The following is a 22,083-nucleotide window of genomic DNA, read 5'->3' as shown; positions in this document are numbered from 1 at the left end:
AGCACCTAACAAACCTGGGAACTTCAACAACTGGAAGGACAAGAACAGCAGATGTACGGGACCACCACCACCTCTGAATTCCATTCCAAGCCACAACCAGTCTGACTTGGAACTATCACTATACTTCATTGAGGCTAAATTAAAATTCTGGAAAACTCCCTTCCTAACAGTGTGGTGAGTATGCATGGACTGCAACAGTTCATGGCAGCAACTCAATGCTACCTTCTCAATGGCAATTAGGGATGGGCAGTAAACACTGGCCAGACCAGCAGCAACATTTGTTTTGTTGGGGAAAGAGATAAGGTGTGAAGAGAGAAAGTACACAGAGGGGCTGGTAGCAGTGTAAAATCCCAGCCTGTGTTTTCAGGAAATCTTTAATATGATGCAAATACACACATGCCTGCATTACAAGTCAATTGAGGCATCAGCTAGTACCATGTAAACAAATTTGTCTGTTTTCCACTTTGTGAACTGTCTTGAATTGTGCAGTGATGCAATGTCACTATTTTAATTAATAAAGCAATTTTTCAAAACAGGAAGCCAGCAAGTTTCCAGTTGGTAAGAATTACAAAAAGCAGGATAAGAGGCCAATTGGATTTTTGAAATTAAAAAAAGGCAAGCTTTGTTTTATAGTAGTGACATTACAACTGGTGCAAAGCAAATTTGCTACAAGACTACTTGCGGATTGGGGTCTTGTCAAGAATGACTTGGGCTGACAAGAGAATGTCTCTGTATTTTGAATCTCCCCACAATTAGATCATGGCATGGTGGTCGTACAAAGCACAAAGCTACTTGGAGCCTATGTATCATATTAAGTGAAACTGGACCCAACTGCAAAACAAAAGGGGCTGGGAAAGGTATTTGATGTTTTAGTCTTTTTTGTACACTATTCGGATTTGCGTACACCATTTTTCGCTATTACTGTGTATAAACAAGTCAAGACAAGGCCAGATCTGCTCAAGCTTAAAACACAAGCTAAAAATCTAACCCAGAATGCTTTGAAATCAACCGAAAAAGTGGGTAAAGTAGATTCGTTACAATACTGCAGCCATGAAACAAAATTGTAAAAACTTGGCGTCTTAAGCATGTGACAGGTTTAATGTTCAAAAATAGCACTACCATCTGCTGGTTGTCACTGGAACAGCACAATGTAAAGCTACAAAACTGCTTATCCAGTTACCCCCTAAAATAAGTAAACATTTAAACTTTTGAGACAATAAGCACAATACTACTGAATTTCACTGAACAAATTGAACACAACCTCAATTTCATTTGGAAGAAAAACTATGGAAGTGAATTCACTCAATTCCAAAGATGAACTAGATAAAATGATTTCATGGTTACCAGTACACAGTTCCAGTTTGCAAAATGTATGAAACACACTGTTACGTTATACATAAGTCATTTAAACATGTGTTCTCAACGTGAAGAAACTAAATAAAATTTTTTAAAACGTAGAAGGAAATGTTATGGGTGAACACGTCACAATACCTCCCAATCTATGCAAGGAAGTAACTGTCGTTAAGGTATGGATACAAAAGTTCTGAAAATATGTAACAAGTCTGACGAGAAGACAGAGAATGCCTCATATGTGAGCTCTTTGTCAGGATCTTTTTGCAGTTACGATTAATCCAATATTTACAGAAACTTTGTCAAAAAAAAAAGTAACCCTTGAATCAATTTACAAACGTTCAAGTAAATTCTGAGTGAAATAGATATTTGAGTCAGGCCTACCTCTTTGCCAGATCAGTGCAGTGAAGCCACCAATGGGAAACATCCCAAAGCAACTTCACAGGAAGCAGGTGAGGCCACAGCTTCAGCTCAGCTGAGAAGTCTAAAATCGCAAATGGGAGCATGACTTTTGATGATTTGCGCTTCTCTGACTTTTTTCTATTAAGTCACTTCAGGGCGCTGCTTGCTGACAACATGATGGAGTGGCTTACCATCTGTGTGAAGAAAACCTTGCATTTCTATAGCACCTTTCCTGACTTCGGGACATCCCAAATTAGTCTACAGCCAATGAAGTACCTTTGAAATACGCACAGTTGTAACATAAAGGGGGGGAAAGAAGTGGTAGATTGTGGTTAAAAAAAAAATCAACATACATTGGGTTCATTTCGGTCTCCTTTGGAGTCTCTTTCAATTATAAATATAAAGCCCCATCACTGATCATAAAGCAACTCCAAAAATATTCATGCCACATTAAAGTAATTCAAGGCAGGATTTCTGTAAAGATCTTTTACAAAGCTGAAAAAGAACAGTAATGTGAACCAAACTTGGTACCACTGCCAGTTATTTTAAAACTCCCTAAGGGCACTACAGTTCCGACATGATGGAAGAGGTTTCTATCAACTTAAGATAATTCAGGCCTTTCACAAGAAACATTAAAAAGTTAGTAGACTACAGCAGAGACATGCTACCCTGGCTCAATTTGGCCCATCTGAAGCATTAGACAACAAACTCCTTTACTGGTTTCAAATAAATTTTAAACGAAAAGGTTCAGACAAACCGCTGCTCAAATAGTATATAGTGGTACAAAGAGGGTTTAAAATCTGTTACAAAATAGGTGTTTGTAATAACAACATCAAGTCAATTATATTGACTAGAAGTATAAACGAACTTAATATTGTTTTGATGCATCCATGTTATGATTCACAAAATATTGAATCAGATCATACTCATGTCATACTCTTTTATGAATATTATAGCTCCTTGGATAAACAAAAACCAGCCTTTTTCCCCATGCTGCAACTGGAGACCCAGATGGATTCACCATTAAACTATGGCTGTCCTCATGCAGGACACCTTAATATAAAATGACAGATGCTGTGCAGAAGTCTTTTTAAGTTAACTGAAAATAAATTTTTCTAGTAGGCATTTTTCCCATTATTTCCCATGTTTACGATGTCTAGAATCCTTTTTCTTTCTAGTTCAAGAGCTCAGTTATGTCGTATTGATGAAGGACCACATTGTGAAGCACAAGGTACAACAGTAACATTTACTTATATAATGCCTTTTAACATAGGAAGATCCCAAGATTCCTACTTTGTTCTTCTTCGGGATTAAGGAGGACTTTCTTCCACTCATGTTGTGGCTCTTGAGGTGACGCAACAGCCCAATATTGCTTGGCCTGCTGTGTTCATCCAGCTCTACACCTTGTTAGCCCAATATTGGATCTGTAAACCCAGTCATTGAAGGTACTTGCTGAAGCAGGAGGATGAGATTCTTGGGATTTCCCAATATTTCTTCTGTGTTGGCACCTCGGCCTATCAGAGAGATTCAAAATAACTAGCTCCTTCTCTTCATTTTAAATAGTCTTGGGCTAGAGATTCTCATGAGATTTCCAAGGAGGCTTTGAGGAAGCATTTTGAAGCCCTCTTACAGACGCTTGCCAAAATGAAATTTAGAGTAAAGGGATTGTTTTGGGAGTCATGTGTCAGGCATGCCAATGATGTAGTTGGTCAAACCCATCTGACTGACCGTAAACAATACTGAGGTATGGCCTATGAGAAAACACTGATAATGGAATACCAGTGGATCTGTAAGCTTTTGCAGTAGTATGTCTGGTGATATTTGTCCAGGTGTTTGAAACATCTGTTACATATTTTTTATGTCTTGGGTGAATACAGGAGGGCTGGCGACACTGCTGCCCGTGAGACTTTGTCATCAATCACTTCATTCCTCATATGACCAGACACTGAGCTGATACACTACACGCAATGTTGAGTTTCATCATCAACATCTATCCATGCTGAGAGGAAGTTCCCAAGCTGTTACTTTATGACAATGACTACAATTCAAGGACTTTGAAACATTCTGAAATCATGTACGCCTCTATACAAGTGCAAGTCTTTCCATTCTTCTTCTTTAAGAACGCTCTGTATAGACCTTATTTAACATATGTGAGATTTCAGTCCGGTCACTGATGACTTCTCATTCAAAGAGAATCACCATGCACTTGTTTGCGCCAGGAGCTGGTGAATTTAAAAACAGCTTGGGGCCTGGAACTATCCAGAGTGGCAGGGGGTCGGTAATCTGATCAGGGAGAAACAAAAGACAGAAAGCTAAAATGGCAAAAGCGGGAGGCAGAAAAGTCAACGATGAAAAACAAATCATAGAGAATCATAGAATCCCTACAGTGTGGAAAAAGGCCCTTTGGCCCAACAAGTCCACACCGACCCTTGGAGCATCCCACCCAGACCCATCCCCCTATAACCCACACACCCCTGAACACGAGGGGCAATTTAGCATGGCCAATCCACCTAGCCTGCACATCTTTGGACTGTGGGAGGAAACCGGAGCACCCAGAGGAAACCCACGCAGACACAGGGAGAATGTGCAAACTCCGCACAGACAGTCACCCGAGGCTGGAATCGAACCCGGGTCCCTGGTGCTGTGAGGCTGCAGTGCTAACCACTGAGCCACCATATGGAACCATAGTGCAAATTTAAAGTCATGATGATTAACAAGGTGGAGAAAACAACTCGAAAGACGGTGTATCTTAATGTGTACAGCATTCATAATAAAGGTGTAGCACTAGCAGTGCAAATAGATAACAATTATGATATAGTCGCAAGTACAGAGATGTGGCTGGAGGGTGTCCAAGGATGGGAACTGAATATCCAGCAGTATTCACTGTTTAGGCAGGACAGATAAAAAAGGAAAGGATGCAGAACTGAAGGAAATCAGTACATGTAACAAAATATGCTAGGGTAATTAATGGGGTTAAAGGCTAACAAATGACAAGGCCTGATAATCTATATCCCAGAGTACAAAAGTAAGTGGCCCTAGAAATAGTGGTCATCTTCCAAAAGTCTTTACACTCTAGAGCTGTTCCTACAGATTGGTAGGCGGCGAATGTAATCCCACTATTTAAAATGGGAGGAGGAAGGGACAAACAAAAAAGAGAGTAAGTTAGCCTAAGATCAATAATGTGAAAAATACTACAGTCTATTAAAATTTGATAATAGAAAATTTGGAAAGCACTTGTGATATTGGACACAGCCAGTATGGCTTATAAAGCCAATATGGGTTTAGAAAGGGCAAATCACGCTTAACAAATTTACTGGACTGCTTGGAGGATGAAACTAGTAGAATAGATAAGGGAGAAACAGTGAATGTGGTGCATTTGGATTTTCAGGAGGTTTTTGATAAGGTCCCATTTAACAGATCAGTGCGTAAAGTACACGGAAGGGGGTAATGTAATGGCACGAATTGCAAATTAATTGCCAGACGGGAAGCAGAGTGGTAATAAATGCGTCTTTTTCTGAATGATAGGCAGTGACCAGTGGGGTATTGCAAGGATCAGTGGTTGGGCCCCAGCTATTCACTATATATTTTTAAAAAATATGTATATAAAAAAAAACCATACTATTTACATGCGATATATTGGCAAGTGTGGATGTACAAAAGGGTCCTTATACACCAGAAAGTGGGCAGGCAGGTTCAGCAAACAATTTAGAAGGCAAATGATATACTGTCTTGCCTTCATGGCTAGAGGATGAGAGCTCAGAGAAAGGGATATCTTACTGCTTTTATACAGGTCCTTGATGAGACAACAGCTGGAGTATTGTGTGCAGTTTTGATCTCAGTGCAAGAAAGGATATACTTGCCATGGAGTGTGTGCTGCGAAGCTTTAGTAGTTGATACTACGGACGACAGTACTGTCCAATGAGGAGAGATTAGTGAAGACAGGCTCAGTCAAAATAAAGGTTAGGAGGATTAGCAGAGATCTAATTGAAATGTATAAAATTCTAACAGGGTTGGACAAACTAGATGCAGGCTGGATGTTTTCCCTGGATGGGTCACTTGAACAAGGGGACAGTGTCAGGATACGGGGTAAATCATACAGAATGGAGAAGATTAATATCTTCACTGAAAAAGGACAGTGGAACTGTGGAAGCCAAATCACTGAATATATTCAAGAAACAGAAAGATAAAGATAATTTCTTCAATTTTAAAGGCATCAAAGGTTATGGGGAGAAAACGGGAATATGGCATTGAGATAGAAGACAGACAGACAGATTGAATGGCACAGCAGGCTGAAAGGACTGAAGTTTCTTAATTTCTATGTCTGTTTTAAGGATTGGAGTTGTGTGAACCAGTTTGGTGCCGCCAGCCAGTATGTCAGTTCCCTGCCATGATTCTGCTGCATCCTGTAAGAGGCTGGCCTGTGGGTCAGATTGGCTGCCCCGATGAGGTCAATGAGATGAAAATTAATTAAGGGGCCTCATAAGGCTCTAGCGGTGCAGCATATAATAGCAAAGGCAAATGAATCCTGGCATTTATTGCAAAAGGACGGGATTATAAAAGTGTCACTACAATTATGTAAAGGTGTTGGTGAGACCACATCTGGAATATTGCATCCAGTTTTCATTTCTTGACTTGTGGAAGGATGCGATGGCACTGGAGGCAGTTCAGGAGGAGATTCATCAGATTGATTCCATGGATGAAAGGGCTTTGTAAGAGGAGTGGTTGAATAGCTTGGGCTTGTACTTGCTGGGAGTTCAGAAGAATGAGGGGGGGAATTTGATATAAAATGCTAAAGGGGATTGATAAGGTGGACGTTGAACGGATGCTTCGCCCTTGTGGGATAGTTTCGAACAAGAGGTTTGACATATTGAGTTTGGGGAGGTCGGATCAAAACTGAGATGAGGAGAAACTACATCTCTCACAGGATTGCCACTTGGCAATGACAGTGGCTCACACTGGCCTAGAACAGTTCCAGGACTCAAAGAAATGATGGGTCAAATGAGGAACCAACACACTATACCCACCAATGACCCTCAGGTCAGAGCTGCAACTACAGGCCACCTGAAGGGTTGCTCCTCCAGGGTCAAGGTCAGGCAGCTGGGAGTTTTTGAAAGAAATATATTTACCTGCATTTGTGCTTTACTGCCTCCCTCCACCCTCACATTGGCAGCTCCCATTCTTGCCAGTGCAGCTAGCGATGACTGCTGGAGGGCCTCCAATCTCACCTTTAGCATAAGGCTCCCAAACATGTTGGGCGTGTGTAAAAGCACAATTGCAAGACTGTGACCTTAACACATTCTTATGTCTGATTTCTGACTCAGATTGAAGATTCAGCCCCTAGATCCAAATTCTGGACTTGAATCAATAATAAGACATTGCCACGTTGTCGACTAGCAGGTGTAGCAACTGATGTAGAGTCAAGTGTCAGATCAGAGGATGATTCCAGACTCCTCTAGCAATCTGAGCTGTTTTTGCTGATCTCAGGCAGGTTGCAAACAGGAGGATGAATTCACTGTCACAGCCCAAAGGATTGAGTATAGCAATGGGGAGAGGAAAAAATGGGAAAATTAGTCAGAATTCCTCTTTCTGACCAACAGTTCGACTTCCACACAGGAAGACACTGTTTTTTGTTTAGTTGTTGCTGCTGCTGACCTAAAAAAAGGCATCAGATTTGCACAAAGCAGCTTACACGTGGGTTGCCTTAATAAGTGGACACATTCCTAGAGATTTCTTTACAAAATCTCCAGGTCCCAATCGTCCCAAGTACTGACCTCATAACATATCAACCTTCAGTGCACACACTCCCTGCACTGACTTACTGACAAGAATCATCCAAACAACTATATTTTAATATGTAACAACGTTTTTTCACCTCCCCAATCCAAAGTTCTCAATTACGAAACAGGATTGTTCAAAGTAAATGAGGAAACCCACAGCTAGATACTGCTAAAAGGAGCAATGTTTAAGTTTTGTACTACCAAGCAATTACTTATACACCCAAGACTATGGTACAATAGAATCCCATATTTGTTTTGAAACTCCCTTTCTTTACAGCTGTACTCAGCATTGCCCTGGCTATTCACATTTATAACTTGGTGCCACAGGAACAACCCTGGAAGATTTGCAACACCAGCTTATACTGCAGGAAAAAAAAACTTCAGATTGCAAATTCCTTTCCTGTTACACATAATTTTCTCCATTTGTTCAATTGGTTTGTGTGCAAGAAAGCCCTCTTTCTCACTTCCCCCCCAGCAGCCTGGAGAGTGAGTCCGACATAAATGGGGGCCCCGGATCAAGCTCCTGGGGTAGGGAATTCATGCAAAATTGAATAGAACAGAAAGGAGCATTTCAATGAAGATTTGCTGCAACAGTCACATTTTGAAAGCCCACAGCAAAGAGGCTGGACTGTGCCTGCATTTCACAAGAAGGGTACATTTTATTAATAGAAGTTGCCCTGTTTATTTGAAATAAGTGCATGCTCACTCTCCTTTTTTTGACGTCTGAAATTAATGTAAACCTTGTTACGGACAAAAGGTCTTTTTCACTAGTTCAACCTTTATCCATTCAAATTAAGAAAAAAATCCTGTAATTTGATCCATTTTCAGATGGGTGAGGAAAATCCTACAGAATCAAATGCTTACAACCAAACTATCTTGAAAGGGAGAATTGTGTTTTAAAATTTAGGAAGTTTACAATATGATGCATTTGCTCTGCATTGTTAAGCAACAAATTTCACACAATGAAATGCTTCCCTCCTTCCAGCTCTCATCTGGCCATGTTGCTCTAAACTCCTCCCTGCCTATAAGTGTTAGATTCCAACACTCAGTAGATCACAGGCTGCTATATTTGACAGTGTAAGAACTTGCACATGACCACATAAATGCTTTCTTAATGTGTAACACAGTGAACTTAAGTGTATCATGAGCTTTAATGTTCACATTTCTTTGTGGCTCAGTAACAAAGATTTCCAGCAAGGGGTGCACTTTTATTATTGTCATGCTGTTTTTATTCTGTACTTCTGAGGCTGGTGCAGTGAAACTACAAGTAGGTAAAGTGTGCATTGACACACTTGGAACAGACTATCATTTAGTTTTTATTAACATTTTAATTTTCAATTACCTGACACATTTTAGCTTTCCTTTTGTTCTATTCTGAAGTAAAGCAACTTGCATCTATACACTGCCTTTAACACAGCATTACATCCAAGGCCATTCACTGGTATGTAAATCAAACAAAAACTGATAGTCACAGAAGTAGATGCTGGGATGGCAGATCCAAAGCTTGGTCAAAGAGGTAAATTTTAAAGGAACATTAATCATAACTTAGGGGGAGGCAGGCAGAGAAGATCAAGAGGAAGTTCCAGAGCTTAATGCCTAGATAACTGAAGGCATGGCTGCCAATGGTGGGACAGAGAAAATTCAGAATGGGCAGGGGGCTAGCATTGAACGAGTAGAGAGCTCTCAGAGGGTTGTAGGTTATCAAGATAGGGAGAGATGAAGCAATAGAGGAATATGGACACACGGATGAGGAATTAAAATTAGAGGAACTCAAATATAAATAGCAACAAACTTTTCACACCTTTCATCTAATCCGTCCCTTCATCTAATCCATCCCATCATCTTGTTCCTCTGTTTCCTGGGAATTGAGGGTTGATCCCAGTCTCATTGAAAATGTACAGAAAGTAGTATCGATCAGCTAAATCAACACAAAGGTGACAAATACGACTTAAATACCTGTCATTGTCTGATACAATACTGTCAAAGATCTGTATAATTGTGGCAGTGGAGGACATCACCTCTCAAACTGCGAATCTCTACTAGTGCACACTTCCCTCTACTTCCATTTCCCTCTACCTTTAGCCACTTGTGGAGCCCTCAACTGCTCCTGCATTAGGTAAATGTTAACACAGGCTAAGAATGCAATATAGCTGAATAGTGCAAAACCACTTGACTTTTTTTAAACCCACTGATAAAAGGGCTGAAGATCTGTTTGAGAGGAATGCAAAACTACAGCAAGAACAGAAACAGAAGGCATTTCCCACTGTATAGTCAGACTCCCAGAGAACACCAAAACTGGCACAGTGGGACTCATTGGAAAAGCAGCTCTTAAAGTGGCAAGTTTCCTGTATTATTTTAAATAACCCAAGGATCGATAATTTCCAAATAGTTGTAATCCTAACCATTGAACTGTGGCAGAAGGGTCATGGGGAAAGATCAGGCAATAGCATTAGATTTGGACTGCTCTAACAGGAAACAATACAAATAAGGCTGAATGGCCTCCAATAAAACATCTATGATTTAAGAAAAACAGACATGCTGGAAATACATAGGAGACTTATTCATTACAAGAAAGAAAAATAAGAATCTTCAACCACAGAATGTTGTAATTATATTGTGCTTTAATGTAGTAAAAAAAAACTTCAGTATGATATTTTCAAACAAAATGTGGCATTGAGTCAGGTAAAGGGATATTAGGGCACAGCATCAAAAGCTATGACATAAAGAAGAAGGACTTACAGAATGCCTTAGAGGAGTGGTAAAGGGAGGGTATTCCAGAAATTAGGGCTGCAAACTAAAGACAAACCCACCACTGCTTTTGATTGGATTACCAGATTTCAATACAACAGCCACATGCTCTTTGCTCATAAATTGCTCAATTTCCTCCTCAACTCAAGACAAAACAACTACAGTTGCATTAAAATTATTACACGCAATATAACCTTTATCTTATAACTGGACACACTACTTGCTTTTAATGGTTCTTGGGATGAGAATGGGTTTATTATCCATCGCTAATTGCCCTTGAGCAGATGATGGAAAGCTGTCCTTTGAACTGCTATAGTACACGAGGTAGGTGTGCCCACAGTGCATTAATAACAGAAAGTGCAATAAAGATTTGTAAACAACCCAGTATCCAAACCCGCCAACAAAAGCGGTGCCGTTGTAGTCTGGCGCGCTGATCTTTACCTTGCAGAGGCTCAATGCCAACCCTTGGACACTTCTTCCTACCTCCCCCTAGACTACGACGCTACATCCAAACATCAAGCCATTGTTGCCAGGACTGTCACCGACCTCATTACCTCCGGAGACAAAAAAACTGCAGATGGTGAAATCCAAGGTAAGACAAACAGGAGGCTGGAAAAACACAGCAAGCCAGGCACATCTGGAGGACAAAAAGTCAACGTTTCGGGTATTACCCTTTTTCGGTCCTGAAGGATAATATCCGAAATGTTGACTTCTCCTCCTCCAGATGCTGCCTGGCTTGCTGTGTGTTTCCAGCTTCCTGTTTGTCCACCTCATTATCTCCAGAGATCTTCCCCCCTCCACTGCCTCCAATCTTATAGTCATCCAAACACAGACAGCCTGCTTCTACTTCCTTCCCAAAATCCATAAACCAGACTGCCCCAGTAGGCCCATCATATCAGCCTGTTCTTGCCCCACCAAGCTCATTTCTTCCTACCATGACTCCATCCACTCTCCACCTACATATTCACAATTTCCAGTTTCCTGGCCCTAACTGGCTCCTGTTCACTATGAATGTCCAATTCCTCTATACCTCCATCCCCCACCAGGATGGTCCGCGAGCTCTCGGCTTCTTCCTCAACCAGAGGCCTGAACACTCCCCATTCACCACCACTCTCCTCCGCCTAGCTGAACTTGTTCTCTCACTGAACAATTTCTCCTTTACTTCATCTCACTATTGCAAGTCAAAGGAGTGGCTAGGGGCACCCACATGGGTCCCAGTTATGCCTACCTCTTCATGGGGTATGTGGTACAGTCCTTGTTCCAGTCGTACACTGGCCCCTTACCACAACTCTTTTCTTGGTACATTGATGACTCCTTCGGTGCCACTTCATGCTACCGCCAGGACCTTGAAAATTTTTTTCATTTTGCCTCCAATTTCCACCCCTCTATTACTTTGACATCTTCTATTTCTGACACTTCCCTACCTTTCCTTGACCTCGCTGTCTCCATTTCGGAGAATAAACTGCCCGCTGCAATCCAATACAAACCCACCAACTCCAATATCTACCTTCACCGGAGCTTTTCACACCTCACGTTCTGCAAGGATTCCATCGCATTCTCCCAGTTCCTTTGCCTATGTTGCATCTGTTCGGATGATACCACCTTGTGGATATGGCTTGCTTCTTCCATAACCATAATTTCCCACCTATTGTGGTCGACAGTGGCCTCAACCGATTCCAACCTATCATCTGCACTTCTGCCCTTGACCCTTCCCATCACTCACAACAGTGTGATTGGGTGCCCCTGGTCTTCACTTTTTATCCCAGCAGCTTCTGCATTCAAAGGATCATTCTCTGCCATTTCAGACAACTCCAGCAGAACACCGGCACTAAACACATCTTCCCTCACTCCCGTGTGCGTTTCTCAGGGATCGTTCCCTCCAGGACACCCTAGTCCATTCCATGACCACTAACACCAACACCCGCTTCCCAAGGCACCTTCCCATTTAACCGCAGAAGGTTAGAACACCTGTCCCTTCATCTTCCCCTTGCTCACCATTCAAAGGCCTAAACAGTCTTTCCAGGAGAAACAGCATTTCACCTGTACCTCTTCCAATCTTGTGTATTGTATTCGCTGCATCTAATGTGGCCTACTCTACATTGGAGAAACCAAATGCAGACTGGGCAACCGCTTTGCAGAATGCCTTCTTTGCACAAGCCAGTCATTTTAACACAGTGTCCTGCTTGTACATCCACTTGTCCGTCCTCAGCATGCTGTAGTGCTCCAGTAAATCACAGCGCCAACTGGAGGAACAACATCTCATCTTCGGATGAGGCACTTTACAGCCTTCTGGACTTAATATTGAATACAACAACTTCAAATTGTGAACCAACTCCCATTCCTTCCCTTTCTTTTAGCTTTACTTGTTACTTTCTCTGTCACGATGTCCTCTCTCCCCTCCCCAGTGGGACTGTCTTTTCTTTCAAGTCTGGCCATTAGACACATCATTGTTCTGCCATTCTCACATTCTGATCACTTAATCTCAACTATCAACATATTTTCTCCCCAAGCATTCTACAACCTACTCTCCACCACCTCACCTCCCCCTCCCCTGCAACTATAGCATAAATGCTGTCCCCTTCACATTTCACTTCAGCTCCGATAAAGAGTCATCTAGACTCAAAACGTTAGCTTGCTCTCCGTGGATGCTGCCTGACCCGCTGTGATCTCCAGCATTTATTGTTTTCAGTGCACATCGAACAAGCCCTGTTTTAAGCTGCTTTGCATGAATTAATGCTAAAGCACACAGTTCATTACTTTGTTAGAATACCAATTAATGCCCATATGTGGCACAGCGGCAGCGTCCCTATTTCTAGGTCAGAAGGTCCAGGTTCAATTCCCACCTATGCTGGAGGGGTGTCACAACATATCCAATCAGGTTGATATCTAAAAATTATCAATTTCCTAGTGCCTACATGCAATCCTGCACTATACCAAAAGAGGGCACCAGTGGAAAAAAGATGTCCAGCAGCAGGTCTGGTTCTGACAAAGGCTAGAAATTGTCATGGATTGCAACAAGCATGTCAATTGACAACGGGCTGATTTATGTCCAACGTATTTGCGTGTTGGACCTACTACTAAATTCGGGGGAGCCTTTTTTGTTTTAAAATTCAGCACTAAAATAGCTTGCAAGGTCATTTTCAGAGGGGTAATTAAGAGTCAACCATAGTAGTGTGATGCTAGTGTCATATTTAGGTCAGACCATGTTGGGACAGCAAATTTCTTTTTCTAAAGGGCATTAGTGAACCAGGAACAAAAACAGAAGTTGCTAGAAAAGCTCAGCAGGTCTGGCAGCATCTGAGAAGAAAAATCAGACTTAACGTTTTGGGTCCAGTGACCCTTTCTCAAAACTATGAACCATATGGGTTTTAATGACAATTAATGATTACTGATACTTGTACTTTTTATTCCAGATTTACCAACTGAGTTTAAATTTCAGGAACTGCGATTGTGGGAATTTGACTCTGTCCTCCCAAAATATTAATCTGGGCCTGTGGAACACTGGCTCAATGACATCAAAGACCCTTCAGACAATGGGTCTGCCCATTCAGGATTAGTCACCAGTTTCTGCAGTAAAGACAAATCTCAAAAACATTTTAAAAACAATATTATCTTGGATATCTGTAGTGGACAGGTTGGAGAAGAAAAGGTCAAGTATGTTTTTCCCCCTTGTTGGTTCCTTCATCACCTACCATAGACCCAGTCTAGCAGCTGTATCCTTTAGGACTTGGCCAGCTTGGTCAGTAGGGGTGCTGCCAAACCATTCTTGGTTATGGACACAGTAAAGTTCCCAACCCAGAGAACATTCTGCACCCTTGGTGTTTCTGCCAAACTGTGTTCAACCAGAGAGTGGTGAGCCTGTGGAATTGCCTGCCTTAGAAATCAGGTTGAGGCCAAAACATTGAATGTTTGTAAGAGGAGTTTAATATGGCTATTGGGACTATGCGTTCAGCCAGGCCAAAGATTGCAGAGAGGTCAAGGAGCTCACAGTTACAGAAAATATCATTTTTGACTTTGATTAGGGCTGTTCTGGTCTGTGGCAGGGTCAGAGATCTTATTGAAGGATATTCAAACTTGGAATTGCTAGAGAGCGCGCCAAGGTTTTGGGAGAAGACAAGAACATTTTCAAGGAAGTTGTACATACGAGTAGGTTTAGCAGAATCGATTGAGGGTTCAAGGGTGGGTTTTGATAAGCAGCAGGGCAAACAGTGGGCTGGATATTATGTTCAATGGGTGCTTTCAGCATGGGTGGCACACAAAATAGGGTTAGGGTTAGGTGGCTAGCCCACACCTTCCAACCACCACTCAAATTCGTTCCCATAATATGGAAGGTGAGCAGGTGCTAAAATCAGCAGCTCATCCACCATATCTAAGTTAACAGTTAGGGATCAATTCAGCCCGTCAAAAAGTTCAGTCAACCTCAATATTACCCTGTCCATGCTACAGCATAGTTGGCATGGGCAGTCAGGCAGAAATGCGCAGCCTGATTTTTTAAAAAAATGGTTTTAAAATCAGAGGGAAAAAAAATGGAGAGGGGTACCGTACTCACTTTGGAAATTTTCTTTTGTCCATGACAAGCATTCCCAGAAAACAGTATCCTTCACTTCCCTTCTACTCACTGGAATTATATAGACTCTAGGATAGGCAAATTCTCACCAAACACCCTCCTGATTCACCTCATTCTGGGATCCAATGTTGTCTTCTTCATGGACCTGGCTCTAGTCTTAGCAGTGTTCTCTACTGTGCTCTAGCTGCCAGAGATTATTGGAGCTCAACTCCAGAGGTGAGACTTCCCCCGCCAAGAGAGGAATAGAAGTCCAACCTTCAACCTGAAAATACTGGCTGCACCACGTAATTGCTGTGGGGTGCTGTCCTCTGTGGAACCATAACCCACACAGGGAATAACATTGCGAAAATGCAATAGGAAGTTGCAAACACAAACTCTCAATTCTGTTTATACCGAGTAATATAATCTCACATCCATACACTTACTCTTCATGCCTCAGATCATTGACTGTCCGATCCAGCGAGATCATATCACTGGCCACCATGTTGAAACCAAATTCCTTGATACTTGCTTGCACAGCTTCTTTATATTCAGGTCCCAATATAAAAGGTTTTGCGCCTTCTCCAGGACCATTGACGACACCGTGAGGTTCTGGCTCTTTGGGTTCAAAGTTCCCTAGAACACCACTTCTCAACACTGGATCAGAATAAGCATGTTTCTGGGGTTTAAAAGTAACATATTGTTTCTGTATTGCATTTTGTTGGTTGTTGTCAGCAACATGCTGTTGTGCTGCATTTTTATTTTTCAGTCGAATAGATTCTAGGTCCACTTCTACCCCCTCAACCTGAGGCCAAGGGACAACAGGCTGAAATTTATTCGCAGCACGTCCATTGCCTCCAACATTTAGCAGATGGTTGTTGATATCTCTTCCAGGCTAAAGGATAAAAAGATAAAAATATTAATAACCTATGCTTTCAAAAAACAGAATGAGAGATAATGTAGAACAAAGGACATTGGAACCCCAGGTTGTGCCCCTAGTGGTCTTGGAACCTAAGCTAACCAGCTGCTAATATTCAAGGAGTCAACTCATTTTGCACTTGTTTATTTGCAGGCTTTCCAGTTTAAATTTTGAGACCTCAAGACTTGGTAAAGGCAATCCTCAAGATTCACTGAGATTACAGTTCTAAGTCAGAACACTAGCATGTAATTTTGAACACTTACATTGGATGTGTGGCTCACAAATTTCCATAATATGCCTCTCTATGGCCCACCAAGACAAAATGCGTGAACTCACCTGCTGCACACGCAGTTGCGAAGCTCTTAAGCCTCTTATCAAATCAATGGGATTCTGTATAATTCAAGTAAGTATTGGAAATTCTATGTACAAAGCAGGAGTTCAGGAAGCATCAGAAAAGAGATGACAATCCCACCATGGAAGAATGCTATCAAAATACTGAAACAAAATGTCAAAAGATCCTTGTAAATGACTGAAGAGTAGCAGGCAGATACAATTTATTAAAAAAAAACTTTTAGAGGTGATGATATTTTAATATGAATTTCACTGCTCATTCAAGTTAAATCCAAAATTCCAACAACCATAATGTAGCAAAATTGAACTTTTAATTAAAGAAATACTTGAGATTTTATAACTGTTTGCATAAATAGGGTAGGAGAAATCCAAACAGGTTTTCAAATCAACAAGAACAATGTTATCTCTAGCTTAGCAAGATGTAACAAGAGTCAATTTTAGTCCACTCTCTCAGCCTTGCATAACAATGATCAGCTTTCTTTCCTTGAGATAGCAACTGCTCGTCAGTCTGGAGGAAAAACAGAAAGCTGTGAGAAGCCATCAGTTCCTTCCAAAATATCTGACTTAAGATTCTGCATAACCAAAGTGAAAGAGTAACAGGTAACAAGACCTACCATTAGTTTTTAATGGAAGAGCAGAAATGTGTATTGTTAACACTTGAACCCTTCGTCCTTACAGGCCTCTGCCCCATCTATAACCTCTTTCTTCTCTGGAGTCACCAAACACAGTGTTGCCTCCAAGTTTAAAATTTTCCAATCAGTTTCACTGCTCCACAGAACCCAAACATGTCTTGTGATAGTCAATGGCATCCAACATGACTCTGACAAGGACAAACTATCTCTCCTTCTGTACAAAAAAAAAGACAAAAGAACTGTGGATGCTGGAAAGAAGAAACAGAAATTCTGAAAAAAAAAATTCAACTGGTTTGGCAGCACGTGTGGAGAGAAAGCAGAGTTAGGGGTCTGGTAGCCCTTAACTCTGCTTTCTCTCTATAGATGTTGCCAGACATACTGAGTTTTTCTAGCAATTTCTGTTTTTGTTATTCCTCATCCTGGTCTTTTCGTCCCTTCCTCCTGGAACACCTATCCACTCAAATCCAGCTGGGTGGTGATGCACTTGCCTGGTTCCATTCCTTTGTAGCTAATCGTAGCCACAGAATCGCGATGATTGGTTTTCTTTCCATTACCTCTGGTTACCTTCAGATCAATTCTTAGGCTTCTCCTATTTCTCGTATCATCTGTGGCCATTTTGCAAATCACTTTAAAACTGTGTCTTTCGATTAGCAACCCTTCACGCCTTTAGAAGCAATTTCTCTTTACTTAAGAGATAGTAGGCCAAGCAGCATCATAGGAGCAGAGAGGCTGACGTTTCGGGCCTAGACCCTTCATCAGAAATCTCTTTTAAACCAATCAGGGGTTTATACCTCTACAAATCTTAGTTGTTTCTGCTCAAATGCAAAAAAAAAGCTAACTTCTCCAATGTAACTAGGTAATCCCTCATCCCTGGAACCAGTCTAGTAAATCTGTCTTTTTGGCTCATCTATCCTAGCCAATACAAGGCTGTCGGGTGGGAAGTAGGAAGTTTCTTGTCCATTAGTTGCGACTGTTTGTAAGATAATCAATACAAAAACACATGATAATGCCAGTACCACAAAGTAAATGAAGGCTTTATAGAGACTTAATCTTAGCCAAAAATTAAGTTCAGACAGGGAAGACTACAGCTGTTATCTTCAGTCCTCACCACAAACCCAGTTCCTTCACCAGTGATTCCATTCCCCTTCCTGGTAGTTGTTGCTGAGGCTGAACCAGCTTTCTCGCAACCCTGAATCATATTTTAGACAGACACTCTTTCAACTACTTATGCACGGCATCACCAGGACTGCCTATTTTATGTTTGTAACATCACCTGACTGTATATCCTTGCCTCAATGCATCTGTGGCTGAAATCTGCACCCGCACCTTTCCTGGCCACTTTCCCACATCACCCCTCCTTAAAACTGGAGGTCATCCAAACCACTATTGCTGTGTCCTGGTTCACACAAATGCTGTTCACCCAACTCACGTACATACAGTTTTTCCCAGTTAACACTTGATTTTAAAACCCACATCCTGATTTTCAAAATTACTCCATGATCTGACCAGTCCCTACTTCTGTAAGTTCCTCTAGCCCCACAGCCCTTATTTCAGGAGCCTTCTTGGAGGCCTCAACTAGGCATAATTGGCAGAAATTCATCCAGATTTGATATGCGACATATCCAAATTTTTCTGTGGGATCAGCTCCCGTATTATATTTTGAAGACCACTAGAAAAGACTGTGGAAATTCTGTGCATTCCAGCTGTAATTTGTGCTCAATATTCCTTGATCTTTTACACTGATGTGTTCGATTTCAGAATGATTGTGGTGAAGGGAAAAAAAGTAAAATCTGTCAAAAACTTTGGGCCTTTTAAGTATTTTCCTCAAAATTAGTTACAAATGACCAACAGCTGCTAAAGCATGACTATATGAGAAAAGTTTTAATTTCTTTAACAATGTGCTTAACTGCTTTCTCACTTAAGTTTTTTTTCAGAATATATTCAGGCGACGAGATATAGCACTTGGGGTGAATGGGATCAAAGGTTATGGGGAGTTAGCAGGATTAGGCTATTGAGTTAAATGTTCAGTCATGATCGTGAAGAATGACAGAGTAGGCTCGAAGGACTGAATGGCTTCCTCCTGCTCCTATCCTCTATGTTTCTATGTTAATCTCAAAAGGCAGGTACAGCACATACTTGGGAAAGCTAATAGAGAGAGTGTTATCATTACTTGAGGGGAATTGAATAGAAAAGGAGGGAGTTTGTACTTAATTTATACAGGGCACTGGCAAGACCACATCTGGAGTATTGCGCACAGTATTGGTCACCTTAAGCAAGCATGTAAATAGATCGGGAGCAGTTCAGAGAAGCTTTACTAGACTAATATGTGAAATAAGTGGCTGTCTTATAAGGAAGGATTTAAGAGGGTCAGCTTGCACTCATTGGTGTTTAGAAGGGTAAGAACTAACTTAATTGAAGTATACAAGAGCTGAGGGTGTCTTGACAGGGTGCTGGTAAAAGGTTGTTTCCTCGAGAGAGAATCAAAATTAGGGGTCACTGTTTCAAAATACCATATATACTCCAGTAAAAAAGTCAACCCCCTATTTTTGGGCATTTTCCATGCATCTCATGTAAAAGTCGACCTTATTTCTTCACAGAAAACAGAACAACATTTGAGGGTTATCCAGTAAATACCAGTAGATGTTACAATGAGGAAATGATCGGCGAGACTGTATGAGAGTCAAACTAAAACAATAGTAGAGGAGAGAAAACGGAAGAATTTGGCGTGAATGTTTAAGAGGCATCAGGTCACAGTCAGGCACTCGAGAAACACAGCCATATACCTAGTTGAGGTTTTGAAATGTGTTCATCATTTTGTGTAAAAATGCCCTCTAGCAAAAATATCAGTGTTTAAAATGAAAGTTATTGAAGTTGCAGAGAAGGCAAATAACTGTAACAAGAGAATTGTGTGTTTCGGAGAACCTTGACAGGCTGGAGGAAGATATCAAACTAACTTTTTTTTCTTTATTCATTCACGGGATGAGGGTGTCATTGGCTAGGCAGCATTCATTGCCCATCCCTAATTGCCCAGAGGGCAGTTCAGAGTCAACGACATTGCTGCGGGTCTGGAGTCACATGTAGGCCAAACCAGGTAAGGATGGCAGTTTCCTTTCCTAAAGGACATTAGTGAATTAGATGGGTTTTTCCTGACAATCGACAATGGATTAGTGGTCATCATTAGACTCTTAATTCCAGATAGGTTTATTGAATTCAAATTCCACCATCTGATGTGGTGGGATTTCAACCTGGGTCCCTAGAACGCTATCTGGGTCTCTGGATTAACAGTTCAACAATAATACCACTAGGCCATTGCCTCCTCCTAAAGACAACACCAAAACGAAAGTGTACCAACAGAGGTAAACCTTACAAGTGGCCACATTTGGAGAAAACAGTTGCCGAGTGGGTACTTGAAAATCATCAAAGATGTGTTAGTCATGAAGCCATCCGAATCCATGCACAAAACAAATCAAAGAAGGATGGAATTTTGGATTTTAAGGCAAGTGCTGGATGCTGCACAAGGCTTATGAGAATGCATGACTCAGTACTTTGGCAGAGAACGGAGACTGTGCAAAAGCTGCCTGCTGAACTCGAACAGAAGACATTACAGTTTCACCAGTTTGTAATCTGAAAAAAAAAACAAGTTATGCATTGGAAACGTGGATGAAACGCCTGTTACTCTCGACATGACGGAGAATTGAACTGTGAACCAAAAGGTGGGAAAAAAAACAGTATGGGTGAAAACCACTAGCCATGAGAAAAGTGGGTTCCCCTTAGTTCTTTCTTATACGGCTAGTGGCATTAAGTTAAAACCGACGGCTGTTTTTAAGAGGAAAAACTTTGCCAAAGGAGAAATTTCCAAAACGAATTGTTGTCCATATGCATCCACAAGGCTGGAGATAGATGAAAGTGGATGTAGAAAATGGATAAAGGAAATTTGGAATTTACAACCTGGTGGACTGTGCAAGGAAAAAGAGTTTGCTCATCTGGGACCAGTTTAGACCACATCTAGTGAAGTATGTTGTTGATAACATGTGATCACATAACACTGACGTAGCTGTGATTCCCAGCATACTTACAAGTGTTTTGCAACCAATGGATGTTGTATCAATAAGCCATTTAAGAAAATCATGAGAATGAAGTGGAATAACTGAATGTGTGATGGAGAAAAAACATACGAGAGGAGGCAGTGTGTGGGCTTCATCCCTGGCACTGATCTGTGAACGGATTGTTGAATTATGGAAGGAAATAAAAGCTGACACTATTTTCAAATCATTCAAGAAAAGTGGAATTTCAAATTCATTGAAATGGTACAGGGGATGACATATCTATGGGATGACATAGATGAAGAAGTAGTAGATGATGTGCTACCTCTAAGGACAGTGAAGATGAAAAGGATCCATGCGATGATAGCTTTATAATCATCAGGGCGAAAGATATATTTGGTGCTCAAGTTGTTGAACATCAATTGGGCTTCTGCTAATGATACAGTATTTTGGACTATGACATGAATTTCAGCCCCTCAAAAGTAGTATCCATGTAATAGTCGACCCCATAAATTTAACCTTAAAAAAAAGTCTAAAAAATTTGACTTTTACACGAGTATATACGGTAAGAGGTTTTCTGCTCAAGGCAGAGGAGATTGTTTTCCCTACTCAGAGTTAAGGGTCATAGGAACAGGAATAGACATTCAGTCCATCAAACTTGCCTTGCAATTCAATATGATCATGACTGATTGGATATTCCTATGCCATTTACCAACTCCATCCCAGAACCCTGCTGGTAATCAGAAATCCATTAATCATTACCTTAAACACTCAAACGTGGAGCTTCCACAGCTTTGTGGTAGAGAATTCCAAAAGATACAAGTTAAAACAGAAATCCTCATCTCAGATCTAAGTGACATCCTCCTTATATTTAACAAAAACCCGAAAAGAACTGTCGATGCTAGAAATTGTTCTGAAATTCTGAAGAAGGGTCACTGGGCCTGAAACATTAACTCTCTCCACAGGTGCTGCCAGACCTGCTGAGTTTTTCCAGCAATTTCTGTTTTTGCTCCTTATATTTAAGTTGTATCCCTGGTTCTCGACTTCCTAACCAGTCTTTTCATAGGACAGAACGCCATCCCAGGAACATGTCTCGTGAGCCTTCGTAACATCCCTTTCATGGCAGTAATATCTTGCCGGAGATAAAGAGACCAAAACTGTGCAGAGTAATCCAGGTGCCATCTAGCCATGCTCCTATACAAATGATGCAAGATGTCACTGATCCTTTACTCAAATCCTCACGCAGTTAAAGGCTAATGTTCCATTAACCTTCCTAATAGCTGGCTACACCTGCATGCTAGACTTCAATAACTTC

At 41.2% G+C, this 22,083-nt stretch overlaps 1 protein-coding gene across 2 annotated transcripts in view; it reads right to left on the bottom strand.

Annotated features, from left to right (window-relative positions):
• Window positions 1–22,083, bottom strand: part of galnt7 (UDP-N-acetyl-alpha-D-galactosamine: polypeptide N-acetylgalactosaminyltransferase 7) — a 109,075-nt gene that overhangs the window by 53,815 nt on the left and 33,177 nt on the right. For both annotated transcript variants that reach the window (XM_048594921.1, XM_048594920.1), the window contains exon 2: window positions 15,270–15,718. In XM_048594921.1, the coding sequence (XP_048450878.1) occupies window positions 15,270–15,718 (449 nt within the window). The remainder of the gene's footprint in view (window positions 1–15,269; window positions 15,719–22,083) is intronic.

The sequence above is a fragment of the Rhincodon typus genome, chromosome 3 (assembly GCF_021869965.1).
Source record: "Rhincodon typus isolate 14 chromosome 3, sRhiTyp1.1, whole genome shotgun sequence".
NCBI classification, from domain to species: domain Eukaryota; kingdom Metazoa; phylum Chordata; class Chondrichthyes; order Orectolobiformes; family Rhincodontidae; genus Rhincodon; species Rhincodon typus.
The sequence above is the reverse complement of the archived record's forward strand: the minus strand, read 5'-3'. Positions and strand labels throughout refer to the sequence as shown.